This window comes from Aedes aegypti, chromosome 2 (assembly GCF_002204515.2).
Source record: "Aedes aegypti strain LVP_AGWG chromosome 2, AaegL5.0 Primary Assembly, whole genome shotgun sequence".
Taxonomy (NCBI): Eukaryota; Metazoa; Arthropoda; class Insecta; order Diptera; family Culicidae; genus Aedes; species Aedes aegypti.
Window position 1 is genome coordinate 229,023,923 of NC_035108.1, and position 14,057 is coordinate 229,037,979.

The following is a 14,057-nucleotide window of genomic DNA, read 5'->3' on the forward strand; positions in this document are numbered from 1 at the left end:
GTTATAACTTTTTTGTTTTCCAATATTTTTGCACCATTTTTTTACAAGTTCTCAAACAACTCTTCTAGTTTAGGAATCCGTGTCGATATTCATTATTGGTGATCTGGTTTTAAAGATATTCCGATATTCCTTGGGGGACCGACATTTTCCATATAAAATGTCTTTGGCGGCCATTTTGTTTTTGATCAATTTATCAAAAAAATTAAATATGGGCTATATAATGCCAGGTAATACGGAGCTTCTCTGAAAAAAAAATCATACAAATCGGTTCAGTATTCTTGGAGATATCTGAAAATTACGATATGATGTTTTTTGAAGATTTTAGGATCTTTATTTAGCCAGCGTGGTTCCAGAAACCTAAATGGTCATTACTTAAAGACGGCTGCACCAAATTGCTTCATTTTTTTTAAAAGACACCGACACGTTAATGCTTCCAGTGGGCGATTTGCCCTTTGAAGGAAGCACCACACTAGACAACGGACTAGCAACAATACTCTCATTAATGTGTTGTTCCGAAGAGTGAATATCCGAATACGATAAAAATTCTGTAGCCAGAGAAATTAACGGGGGGTTCTAGTTACGGTTCGGTACCCCAAGGAATTTTGGAATATCTTCAAAACCAGATGACCAATGATCAATATCGACACAGATCCTAAAACTAGAAGAGTTTTTTGAGAGCTTGTGAAAAAATGGTGCAGAAATATTGAAAAACAAAAAAGTTATAACGATTTAAATTTGAATTTTGTGGGAAAAAAATGATGCTGCCGGTAGAGGGGTTAATGTAAACTCTTTCCACCTTCCACCCGATCGTGAGCTACTTGCAGCAGCAAAAAATCAGTTTTCACGTCCACCGCTAAGCTACGTAGAGTGCCCGTGTAGACACACGTGTTTTCGCCAGAACTGACGCTCTCTCCAGAGGAAGCAAATTATGACGACAATAATTAGCGTTAGCGTTAGCGTAGTTACGGTATACTTCGTAGATTGGATACTAACAATATTCATGTTCGTTTTTAATTATCTCATCCAGACTGCTTTCAGAAACAAGGTTGGGGAGTAAATCTTGATTCAATCTTAAACAAGACAACTAAAAGCATGAATATCGCTATTCCCGGCCACGCCCATCTTTACCGTAACTTGGAATTGGGGGAGGAAATGTTGATGTAGTACTTACTTAGCGAGAGGCCACCGACTCAGCGACACCCTCATTAGTGCTACGGAGGTGGAGGTTGGATTCGCCTGAAAAGCTAGCGATCGACACAAGGCATTGTTGTTTAAGGTTTTGAAATTTAATCTTCTATGCCGGCAATCAAAAGATGGAATATTTTTTATTTATTTTTATGTTTAAAAGTGTTTTGCGAAACTTTCAACTACAACCCAATCATCGATAAAATGATTTATGCAAGATCATTCGCTCATTATCAAACAAAGAGCGAAACCGATCCCTCCAGGGCATCGGATCAAAAAAAAAAACATGTATAAAAAACGAGGAATAAAAAAAAATGTTTTAAACACGACCGAGGTAAAGGTTTTGTATGTTTCTTATTTTCAAAGCAAAAACTATCTTTTTTCGTCATTGCATAAATTTAAAAAAAAATCGTTCTAACTACGAGCAAAGAGATATCCTAAACAAAATTGAAAAACGAAAATTAATCTTTTTCGTGCTAATGCTACTACCGTATATTGTCGCGTGGAACGAACGCGCCGATTGAAAAAGGGTGCAAAAAAACACCAAAAAATACTTTATCCAAAAGTGAACAATCGGAACAAACTCACCAAATCTTCTAATCCGATTTCGGGCATTGTCTGCTTCCAGCACGCTTTTTGTGAGACGTTAGACCATTCCAGATACAGAACGGTTTTAAAATCTCCAAGAACACTTTCCAACTTGCACTCCAAAGAAATTACATACTTTGATGTCGAAACTTCACCATAAACTTAAAAGATTTCATCAAAATCACAATAAAACACCGAAATTTTAAAATAACTAGCACCGCACTTTTTTCTTAACACCCGGTGGCAACCGTCTGAGTACCCTCTCGGTACATAAGTGAATGATTCAAATCAGCACTAATTTTCCGTCTGCACTGCACTGAGCACTTCAAATGAGCTTTCAAGAAAATAAAAGATTTTTTTTGTTATAAAAATAGCGAAGAAAATCAATATTTTAGAGACAAATTGACAGTGGCAAAATTTTATACGTCCGTCCATTTTCGCGCACCGCCTACTCCTCCGCAAATTATGACGACAATAATTGTGCGGAAACCGATACTCACCAGGACCTGATGACTTCTTAGCCGTTCACGCTCAACCTGACGCAGTCTCCAGACGTAGACCATGACGATCCAATAGTGGGTGATGTTCAACAAATTGATCTAGGTAATATTTTAAATAATGTCGATGTGTCTAATGAAGGATCTGGAATTTCAAGTAATGCTGTGCAAAGGGGTGTGTTTCCAAAAACTTCTTCAGAAGCTACCGAAATTGTGGTATATTGCCAAAATTTCAATCGCATGAGGAATGCATCAAAAATAAACGAAATTTATAAAAGAATAGTAACTTCATCCTTCTCGGTTGTTTTGGGTACTGAAACTAGTTGGAACGAAAAAATTAAGAGTGAAGAAGTTTTTGGTAACCATTTTAATGTATTTAGAGATGGTCGCGATCTGGTCCTTACCCAAAGAATGTCTGGTGGGGGAGTTCTCATTGCAATATCTTCGAAATTCAATTCAGAATTAATTGTTTCATCAAAACATAAAGAGTTTGAACACGTATGGGTGAAAGCACATACAGCCGATGAAACACATATATTTGCTTCTGTGTATTTTCCGCCAGACCATGCTTGCAAATTATCATATGAAATTTTCATCCAAACCGCTGAAAAAATTTTGTCGCAGTTATCTCCAGAATTCAAAGTGCATGTCTATGGCGACTTTAATCAGCGTAATGCTGATTTTATTCGTGATTGCGAAAACGAAAATGTTCTGCTGCCGGTTGTTGGCGAAAACGAATCATTCTTGAAAGAGCTGCATTTTTTAATCAAATCAATCATGTGAAAAGCCGACAAAACTGCTATTTGGACTTCTTATTCTCAAACATAATGGAAGATTTCTGTGTGAACAAATCTCTTTCTCCACTATGGAAACATGAAGCGTTTCATACAGCTATCGAGTACTCAATCTTTGTTCATAATCATCATAATTCCGACTACTATGACTTTGAGAATTTCTTTGATTATATAAAAATAAAATTATATTATATGATTATATATAAAATAAAAACGCCAATTATAACGGAATCAAACAGAAATTGAATAGATTAGATTGGCAGTCCGTTTTGAAAAATCAGGAAGATTTAGAGTATGCAGTTACGGGTTTTTATTCAATTTTGTCGGAAATTTTTCAGATGGAAGTTCCACTCTTGCGGAGACGTCGTAGGAATGAGTCAAAAAATCCTGTTTGGATTTACCGAGATGAACCAGCCTCAGGCTGAAAGTCTCGTTAATAAAGATATTAATAATAATAATGTTTGGATTAATAAGCAAATAAAAAAAAATAAAAATCGTAAGCAAAAGGCTCATAAAATTTATAGACAACAAAAAAACTCAAGAAAGTTTAGAAAATTATTTGTATATTGTCAGCCAATTTAATCATGCCATATCCACTGCACTTGAAGAGTACAACACAAAAATTGAAAATGATTTAAAATCTTGCCCTAGGAATTTCTTCAATTACCTATGTTAAAACTAAGATGAAGTCTAACAACTTTCCATCTAAAATGACATTGGATAATAAAGTAGCAGATAATCAAGATGACATTTGCAATCTCTTTGCTGATTTTTTCCAAGAGACTTATACAAACTTCTCGGATAATTACCGTGATTTTGGATACTTTTCTAGTTTTCCTGATTTTACAACCGATGGCGGCGTTAGTCAAATACAGGTACAGGACATTTTAACAGGACTGAAGAATTTAGATTCCACCAAAGGATCAGGGCCTGACGGAATCCCACCCGCTTTACTGAAAAACTTAGCCAATGAATTTACAGCACCATTATTTTGGCTGTTCAACATGTCACTTGAAAAGGGCAGATTTCCAAAAGAATGGAAAAGGTCATTTCTTATACCCATTTACAAGTCTGGTAAAAAATCTGATATTCGAAATTATCGTTGAATAGCTATTATTTCATCCATTCCAAAACTATTTGAATCAATCATAAATAAAAAAGTATTTAGCCAAATAAAACATAGAATAGCGAATGTACAACATGGTTTCTTTAAAGGTCGTTCTACTACAACGAACCTTTTGGAATTTGTAAATTACACTTTAAATGCAATGGATAGAGGTAACCACGTCAAATCACTTTACACGGACTTTAGTAAAGCATTTGACAGATTAGATATTCCTACACGCAGAATAATTATGCTAGGTTGAAATAAAAAACGCGAAGATTAGAATCAACCTTTTTTATCCATATTGAATCAAACTAAATATTTATTAACTTCTATATAATAATATTTTTGAATCAACAAATTCCTTTATGGGGCCCAGATAGCCGTAGCGGTAAACGCGCAGCTATTCAGCATGACCATGCTGAGGGTCGTGGGTTCGAATCCCACTGGTCGAGGATCTTTTCGTAAAGGAAATTTTCTCGATTCCCAGGGCATAGAGTATCTTCGTACCTGCCACACGATATACACATGCAAAAATGGTCAATTGGCATAGAAAGCTCTCAGTTAATAACTGTGGAAGTGCTCATAAGAACACTAAGCTGAGAAGCAGGCTTTGTCCCAGTTGGGACGTAACGCCAGAAAGAAGAAGAAGAAGAAATTCCTTTATCGAAACAAATGTTCCATCTCAATTTTCATTTCAACTCATAATGAATATCGCTTCTACAATATAATATTGTAGATTCTACAAATTCCTTTTTTGTTCCAAAAATGTTGATGCATTGAATCTAAAATTTTGTTTCGGTGTGTCTGACTAACTCACGAGAGCAGCCATTTTGTGTTTGCGAAATAAATGAGAAATGTCGAACGCGGAAGAAAAAATTGAAGAGCTGGAGGTTGAAAGCCTCGACGAGGAAACAGCCGAGTTTTTGCGAATTCTTGAGAGTTTTGGATTATCGGATGCAGTTATTAACGCGTTTTTAGGTAAGCTTAGATTATTTAAATTAGGTTTTACCTCACATTTAAGTGTTTTTCAGCTAATCAGTATTCGATAGAAACGCTACAAATTATTGAGCGGAAGGAGGTGGAAGAGCTGATTCCCCAGCCATTCCTAGCAGAAAGGACGAAATTCATCCACGGTTTGAACATTTGGCGAAAACAGCAGGTAAATTACTCGGTGCTTTGTAAATTTTTAATAATACTAACTAAGTTTTTCCTTCACAGAATCTCCCACTCTTGTCGACAACTGAAAGTTCCCCAGCGCCAGCTCAACCAGCCAGTTTCGTCGAAATATCTAGAGACAAGTGTACAGCCACGTACTTGCTTCAGGGGTCAGCCAAAGGCCAAGCGATATTGAATAAATACGATAAAACGCCGTTTCTGACCAGAACTGACAAAAAAACTATCACGCAGATAGTAGTCGACGAGTTTAAAGACCGATTTTCGAAACTAACCTCATCGGAATTGGAACAAAGATCGATCGAGTTGTCCAAGTTATTTCCAAGTGAGCCGAAGGTAGGTATTTTCAATACAGCGCGGAATATACGATAGATACGATTTCATTTTTCAACAGGAAGTATGGTATCAATCACCGTGGAGTACTAATAGCGTTGGACAAAAGATCAAGCTCAGGAAGCAGGCTAGAGGAAAATTGTACGATCGTAACATCAATTACAAACCGGCGGTTGTATATGATCTTCAACCAACAGCATCCGGAAGCGTAGCGACTCAATCTGCAGCAGATATATCTGACGAACATAGTACGTGGCTTCATTTGTTAAAACAAACTAATATTAAATAGTTTTATTTTAGTTGCAGATTATCAGCAGATCAAAAAGTGGATCGTTCATAATCAGGATGAATGGGAGGAGCTGAAAAATAAGTGGAAGCAAACATCCAGATTGAGAGCATTTGAACTATCAAAGAACAACAGTAAGACTACAGCATCTATTCTTTCGGATTATTCTGTATTCCGTAATCACCAAGCTTATCAGCTGGTACAGATAGACTTCCAGCAACGATATCCAGACAAGGAAAAATTACTCTTTGATCGTTGGGAGCAGTTCGTTTCGGGTCTTCTTCCAATACTGGAGATTGAAGTCAACGATTCAGAGGGGAAGGCGCTCATCAATCAGCTGAAAACTCCGGAAACGACTTGTGGTATATTTTATGAACATTCGACTAACAATAAATGCTAATAACATATTTTTCTAGATGGTCAAGGCTTCCTAACATTATTATTGTTGGCCCACATACTCCCAAGTCCTGTGTTGACGTTGTCACAAAAGCGACGTTGGAAGCCGTCAATCGTAGAGTCTCGTGATAGCGTGGTAATCCAGATTGATAGTTTGACGGAACTACGGACAATATTGGCCAAATGCTTCAATTCTTGTCGTGAGAAAGGCATTGAACCGACGCCTTTTGTCGTGATTCATGGAAGTAACCTGAATCGCCCCGAAGGGTTTTCGGTGTGGAACAACGTAGTTTCATACAAGCTGCCAAATCTACAAAAAGCACTCGATGTTTGTTTGAAGCTGTATAAAACCTACGACATCGAGTTTCCCCGACATTCATCTTCGATCTGGAATCTGCTAGCTGCGTTTCTCTACGATTTTGATGTTCCATCGGATCAAATCCATATCGCTGCCCTTTGCTCTACAATTCGGAATAATTGTTCAGCAAAATGATTCACTGCATGGCACCACGGTGTACTTGGAAGAATGTTTCGCTTCAAAGGCTACATGATCACTTGAGCAAATACCATGGAAATCTAAAAGTATATGAATGCAACGTAGTAGAATGTACCAGAAAGTTCAACGTTAAATGTTCATTCTATCGTCATCTCAAAACACATTTCAGCGAAGCATCAAATATTAAAGCAAACAATCCTGAAGATATACCCTTTTCCATGTTGAACGATTCCACTACAGCGTATGCCGAAAATTATCATCTAGCCACCGACCAAGAACAAATTTCCCATACACTAAGTACACCAGAACCCATGTCAGTGAATGACCCAACTCAACGACTTGAAGATCTGCTGTGTACGACCGAGTTGGATGCTCTTATTCAGCAAATGCAACATGCATCTATAGACTTCAACCTCAAATATTTAAATGCAAACACAGTTCCTAGAAAAACTGTCTTTGATATTCAAAAGGATATCAAATTGAAAATTATTGATCCATTTTCTAAAGCGATTGACGTTATGCGATCACTCGGTTTACTAACTGAGGAAGGTAAAATTGTTTTTAATAAAATGCTTTCATCAGTAAATGCACTAGACTCAGAGTATAAGTACCTGGCGAAACTGAAAGAGCTTGACCTATTCGTCGATCCTAAGGAATTTGTCATTAGTAATGAACTTCAGCCTGGTATTGTGCATAACGAACAGATGATGGACAGCAATCCCGTCACAGGTAATGTTTTTGAATGTCCTCATTTGTTTTGATTTATAATTCATTAATTTATTGTAGGAATTATTTTACCACTGGAGTTTACTTTAAGGAAGTACTTAGAATCGAAAGGAGTTATGAGTACCGTGATGAACAATATCACTCCTTCTAGCGATGGCATTATTCGAACCATACTGGATGGTAGTGTTTGGAAAACAAGGACTATAGGTTTAGGTTCGAGGCTCGTCATTCCCCTTAACCTGTTCTTTGATGATTTTACTACCACCGATACCGTGTCACCTCATGCAGCCCGTACTTCAGTATGTGGAATTTACTGCTACATTCCGTGCATGCCTGCCAATGTCTTGACAAAGCTAGAGAACATACATGTTGTCAGCTACGTGTTATCAGAAGACAGAAAAGAGTACGATAATGAACAATTATTCAGTAATTTGGTAAACGCTCTTATTAAGTTGGAAACAAAAGGTCTCGAAATCACATACAATGGAGAAAAAGTAAATGTTTATTTCATGGTAGGAAACATCACTGGAGATAATTTAGGACTATCAGGGATTCTTGATTTAGTAGAATCTGCACGAGCAAATTATTATTGTAGGCTTTGTAAGCGAAATCGAGAACAAAGAGAATATGATACAATTGAATACGAAGATAGTTTCCGAACGGTTGACAATTATCAAGAGGATTTACTTAAGGATGAAGTATCGCTGACGGGCGTTAAAAGTAACAGTATTTTTAACCAAATTCCATCTTTCCACGTAGTTCATAACGTCTACTTTGATATGATGCATGACCTCTGGGAAGGTGTATGCGTATACGGATTAGGACACTATTTTAACTATTTTATAAAAACTAAAAAATTTTTCTCTCTAGACGATTTAAACTATAGAAAAAACTTGTTCGTTTTCGGAAAACTTAACTCATCTAACATTCCTGATGACATAAAAGATATAAATATTTCAAAATGTAAGGTAAAAATGACTGCAAGTGAAATTAAAACTTTGGTTACTTTTTTACCACTCATCATAGGAAACTTAGTACCAGAAGATGATCCAGTGTGGAATCATTTTTGCATATTGCTCAAAATATGCCACATATTGATGCTACGAGAAATTTCTGTACAGGATTTGAATATCTTGAGAAAACTTGTAAGCACTCACCATGCACAATATATCACACTTTTCAATGATAAATTGAAGCCAAAACACCACAACCTTGTTCATTATGCAACATTCATTCTGTGCTCAGGTACACCTCGTCATCAATGGACTATGAGAGGAGAGGCGAAACATCGAGAAGCCAAGCAATACAGCCGAGTGAATAATAACAAAATCAATTTATGCAAATCGCTTGGAATTAAGGCAAGTTTAAAATTTGCTTTCAACTTGTTTAATAATTCGTTTATTCCCCCGTCAATTGATTTATCGAGTTCAAAATTATCTATAATGCATCTTAAAACTGAATACGTACAGCTTCTAAATGATTGTAAAATTGACAATAACGCAGTGAAATACGTCGATAAGTTTATTAAACATGGATTAGAATTCGCTAGAAACACTGTTTTCTATATACGGCAGAATGATTTAGCAAGCATATATGAATTGGAAGACATAATACTGGATAACGACGAAAAGTTAGTAATGGTGTGCCATAACATTCACTCACGTTGCTTCAATAACCATTTTCAATCATATGAAGTTTATAAAACGATGATTAGAACTGTTTTCATCGATATTGAATATTTAGAAACATGTACTATTGATTTGCATAAGGTAGAAGAAAAGTTGTATCTAAGATGTTGTAACTTGATGAACGTAATAAACAATGTATAAAAGCTATATTTTTGTTTTCAAGGTGAAGATAAATCGGAGTCACACCTTAAATTTTCAAGAGCACAAATCTAGATAAGCAGACGATATTCAACCTGAAAAGCTTTTCTGAATTTCCATGATTTGTGCTCTTGAAGATTTGAGGTGTGGCTTCGGTTAATCTTTACTTTTATTCAACATGATTCACGAAACGACCCCAAACCCAGTAAAACCGCTTTTCAATTCAATGGAATAATTTGTTAAAATAAAAATATATTACTGTTGAAATAAAACATGTTTTGTTTTGTTTCAATACGGCTGCCTTTTTTGAACTAATGCATACATAATATAGAATCAACAAATCGTATTTTTTGTTTCAACAATAATTATGTATTGTTTTTGACAGCTCGTTGATTTTATGCATTTTTAGAAATAAAAATAGTGTTTATAGTTTTAAAGAAGCATACATATTGAATCAAAGAAATTTGCTGGTAAGCCGTGAGTCAAAAATATTTTTTGTTGAATCTATGCGTAATTCCTTTGAATTTACAATATATTTCTCTGCGTGTATGTTGATTTTCAAGCTAAATAAAATGGGAATTGCAATGAGACTCCTCAACTGGATTGAATCGTATTTAACAGATCGCCAACAAATAGTAAGATTTGAGGGAAAACTATCTAAACCTGTTCATGTTACATCAGGAGTTCCCCAAGGTTCACATTTAGGCCCATTGTTTGTAACTCCCTCGAGATTCCCTTGGGAACCCCTGAAGAGCTCAGGCTTCCAACCACTCCCGGGTAACTAGCTCAGTAACATGAGACCCCTGAACTGTGTCGCAGGGTCGGCATGTTACTGGGTAATCGGAGGGGCTTCGCGAACAACGTATGAAAACCAAAGAATATTCACATTTCTAAACATTTATTTGTCCCTTGTGTGGCGTGTGGGTGTGGGTTGTACAGGTTTGTGTGACGTGTAAGCGAGACTTGTTGGGGAATTGCTGTACTCACTGCTGCAGCAACCGGTCCTTCTTCTTCATCGCGTTGGCCCACACGGCTACTCCTGCACTACCGTGTGGCCAGAAACTCGCAGCGAGGCTGCTCGGGGTTGGTGAGATGGCGGATCTTGCTTCCAGCAGGCGGTGCTGGTGATATTGCTGTGGGCAGGCGTCTTCCTTCTTTGACGTGATCGGCACGGCCCAGGACGAGACCGGAATGACCGTGCCGAGAAGGAAACCTCCTTTGCGTTTAAGGCCCAAGGCCTGAGGTATTCGTCCGGGATCGGACGAGGGCAATTCCTTTGCTGTTAGGCTCGGAAGCCATCTTGACTTCCGAGCCGCCGTGTGCTGACCGTTTTTATAAACGGATACGAGGTCCTAAAGTGGATTAATATTTTCCGTCAGGGTGGTCAATACGGTAATTCCGACCTAATTACCTGAACGGAGGCAGGCGAACATCCCAATTCCTTCCCCTAAAGGGGGGGGGGGGTGGTATTAAACTTATTGCACTGCACTACTTTTTGGTCTATTCACACGGACACCTGAATTATTTCTGACCAATCTTCTTCAATTTTAGAAGATGGCAGCGCCCATCAATTTCTATTTCATCTTCGCTATCGCTAAGCACCATTTTTGTGCGACTATTGGGCGAGTCATAGAAATCCCCTTCAGAAATGTTCTTGTTTTTATTTACAGCGGTACAGGTTCTTCGCTTCAGTGTAGTCTACTGTTAATGTTATTTAAAAAACGTGAATTTTCTTTACAACATAAGCTCATACGTACATAAAAACCTAAGAACTGGAACCAACTGGTTACACTATCCACTACCCCGATGAAAAAATGTAAAAGCACGAAGTAATTTACATTTTTTTTTTAACTATTTACAAAATCATCTTCGGCTCAAACGGTATTGTGGATGTGTAACTTACAATACCAACAAATAAAACAAACAAAATATTGCGCAGTTCCCACCTTATTGGACCCCGCACTTCAGAAGTGCGGGCGGGTTCATAAGTGCGGCAACGTCAAACCCTTTGTTTTCGCCGTTGGCGGGCAAGAAAAGGCAGTGAATCGGTTTCGCGCCAACCAAAATTGTTTACGTTTTATCAAAAGCATGTGCTCTCAGCAGGGTTGCTAGTTTGTTTGTTTCATTTGTTTCACGAAAACTTGCTTGTAAAACATTTGTAAAAGTATGTCAGCCATTTGAAATAGGCTTGTTCGATCATAATTAATTGTGACAATGATGCAGTCAAGTGCAAATCTGCATTTGGATAGCAAACCCAGTGCAATTTGTCGCGTAAATGTACATTTGAAGAATTTTCCATTTGCTTAGAAACATATTGGAACCACTGCTTGGTGACCTTCGAAGTGCGATACACAACTTTCCCAATAATCCATTTATCAAAGCAAAGCACAATAAATATTTACAAGATAACGCGCGAAATCATAATAATACTATACATACAAATTAAAATAATAAATAATTACAAAATAATAAAATAATATTTAAAACGTGCACTATTTGAAACATTCATTTACGAATAAATAACAAAAATAATCCCGAAACATGGGTAAATTAATTCATTTGCATATTTACAATATTCACAGCAAAACAATTTTTACAACCCTATTTCTACTATTTACATTTTATACATTTAGATCACATTCGATCTTTCGCTTCGGTGTACCCCTCGCGCAGGCGGGATTCATCGGCGGGCAAACTGTCACTCGATCGATCATCGGTGACAGATCGCGAAACGTCATTCATCGGGAAACGATCAATCATCACGACATATCGGCATGATCAATGTTTATGTTTACATGATCATGCAGATATTCTGTGGCGATCGATTGTTGGTCATGTTTTCGACGAAAACTGGCCAAATTTTCATAGAAAATATAGGGTAAGTACTAAATCGATTAAACATAACGAATTCGATTAATTCGTTTTTCTCTTCCAGGTGTATTGGTGTCTACAACAGGGTAATGATTCCCCTTGGAGTGGTTTGTTTTGCTGCCAGAGCAATATCTTCTTGAAGAAGATTTGCCTGCAGAAAACCCACAGAATCTTGGGATTACCGTGCTAGCCATCTTGATTGACCAAGATGCACTGCAGGTGAGTGTTTCAATGGATCATTAAAAAAACCAAAACGGCCGCTATGGAAATCATAGATAGCGCCACCGTAGCCTTGTGTGTTTGACAGAACAGCAATGCTGTCACAATGTTAAATCCCATATACAGTGGCGCCTTTGTTTTGATGGGGCGAGCACTTGCAAAAACTACCTTCAATCATCCATTGCACTTTACGCACTTAACAAAAACAATTAAAAAACGTAATCGATCACAATCAGTGATCGCAAAACTGACTAAAAGGTCAACGCTTGTTGACTAGTGGGTGTTTGTTTACCAGTCTCACCATTATGAGTGCTGGTTTAACACCCCGATTCCATACATCGGAACCATACTCCACTGCACTGCGACGTCACGCATCAATTTTGACAGGTACTGGTCCTGTTGTTTACAGTTTGGACTTAGTACTTTTTTCGAATCATTCTTAATTTCGTGAAAGTTTGCTGCGAGGAGAGGTCAAATCCACTGCAGATACCCACGGATCGTATTATTCTATCTTCCTACCGTGGAAAATCGTCACCATCAGCATGGTGATAGAAATGCGAAGATGAAAAAATGATGGAAAAAACGACTAAGTCCGAAACGTAAACAACAGGACCAGCAGCTGTCAAATAAGTGAGGTTAGACTCGTCATATGCAGCGCTCTATTGATTGTGATCATTCATTGATCCACAATCAAAGCCAATGGAGTTTCATGCTCCCACAATTATAAAGTTGCCATTCATAAATTTTCCACGAAAATTTCATTGACAACTTTTCTATTGCTAATAATGATCTTTATTTCTTTTACAGAACGATACTTTCAACGCTTTCTTCGCTTCTTAGAGATGATTTCAGCGGTGGAAGATGGGTGGAATATACACACTGAGTTCCGAGGACCTTGACGGATGACTCCTCGCCAACTCATGCATTCCGCTCCCGGTTTCCTGCCTCATCACCTACTAGCTGGACTCAAAGCATTTCAAATATTTCCCTAGAATGAAATAAAGTCATTTGAATTGTTTTTTCGCGCCACAGGACCCTTCCGGTCTGGGCAAAATTGTGCAATTGAATTTTGGAAGAAATTTGTCAATCTGTCAATTTGTGACAGGTAAGTATAAGTGTGCTGCATTTTTGTTAATTTTGAAAATATCACAGGTAAGTTTAACAACTACCGAAAAGCTAAACATTACATATAATTTGCAATTGGATTAGATGGACAAATTGATGTGAAGATTTGCGAAAAAGTTACACGTCTTCTCAGTGAGAATCGAACTCACGACTCCCCGATCTCTAGTTGGGGCGCGTTAACCACTACGCCATGAGAGGACTCATGAACGCAGAAGTTAACCTGAATTCGATTTCAGCTCAATAATCACGTGGTCCTCTTTCGCAAAGTGCACCTCTTTCGGAAGAATTAGATGCCCATCCAAACACAACGCTTTCTATATATATCCAATGCCTAGCCCGAGAGCGCATTGTTTTTTTTTTTTTAGATATAGGAATAGCACACTACACTAGCCAGCAACTGCGCTGGCTGAGGTTTCTATTGTGTGGGCTTCCAA

The 14,057-nt window shown here is 37.6% G+C and overlaps 2 protein-coding genes and 1 long non-coding RNA gene across 3 annotated transcripts; all 3 read left to right on the forward strand.

The window, feature by feature from the left end:
• Positions 1–5,026: 5,026 nt before the first annotated feature.
• Positions 5,027–6,377, forward strand: LOC110675167. Its single transcript, XM_021839554.1, has 5 exons — positions 5,027–5,150; positions 5,204–5,331; positions 5,391–5,681; positions 5,740–5,926; positions 5,979–6,377. Exons 1-5 carry the CDS (start codon positions 5,027–5,029, stop codon positions 6,362–6,364), a joined length of 1,116 nt encoding a protein of 371 aa, XP_021695246.1. The 3' UTR covers positions 6,365–6,377.
• Positions 6,374–9,490, forward strand: LOC110676430. Its single transcript, XM_021844298.1, has 2 exons — positions 6,374–7,585; positions 7,643–9,490. Exons 1-2 carry the CDS (start codon positions 6,850–6,852, stop codon positions 9,409–9,411), a joined length of 2,505 nt encoding a protein of 834 aa, XP_021699990.1. The 5' UTR covers positions 6,374–6,849; the 3' UTR covers positions 9,412–9,490.
• A 2,414-nt stretch (positions 9,491–11,904) lies between these two features.
• LOC110675556 lies at positions 11,905–13,494 on the forward strand. The gene is made up of 3 exons (XR_002499595.1): positions 11,905–12,286; positions 12,344–12,498; positions 13,306–13,494. It is a non-coding gene; the product is annotated as an uncharacterized LOC110675556 (long non-coding RNA).
• The last annotated feature ends 563 nt before the right edge of the window (positions 13,495–14,057 follow it).

Excerpts from the sequence above, each read along its gene's own strand:
- LOC110676430 (XM_021844298.1), top strand. The coding sequence starts at position 6,850 with ATGATTCACTGCATGGCACCACGGTGTACTTGGAAGAATGTTTCGCTT. Across the intron at positions 7,586-7,642 it reads GGACAGCAATCCCGTCACAG|GAATTATTTTACCACTGGAG; the intron begins GTAATGTTTTTG and ends AATTTATTGTAG.
- LOC110675167 (XM_021839554.1), top strand. The coding sequence starts at position 5,027 with ATGTCGAACGCGGAAGAAAAAATTGAAGAGCTGGAGGTTGAAAGCCTC. Across the intron at positions 5,682-5,739 it reads TATTTCCAAGTGAGCCGAAG|GAAGTATGGTATCAATCACC; the intron begins GTAGGTATTTTC and ends ATTTTTCAACAG. Across the intron at positions 5,927-5,978 it reads AGATATATCTGACGAACATA|TTGCAGATTATCAGCAGATC; the intron begins GTACGTGGCTTC and ends GTTTTATTTTAG.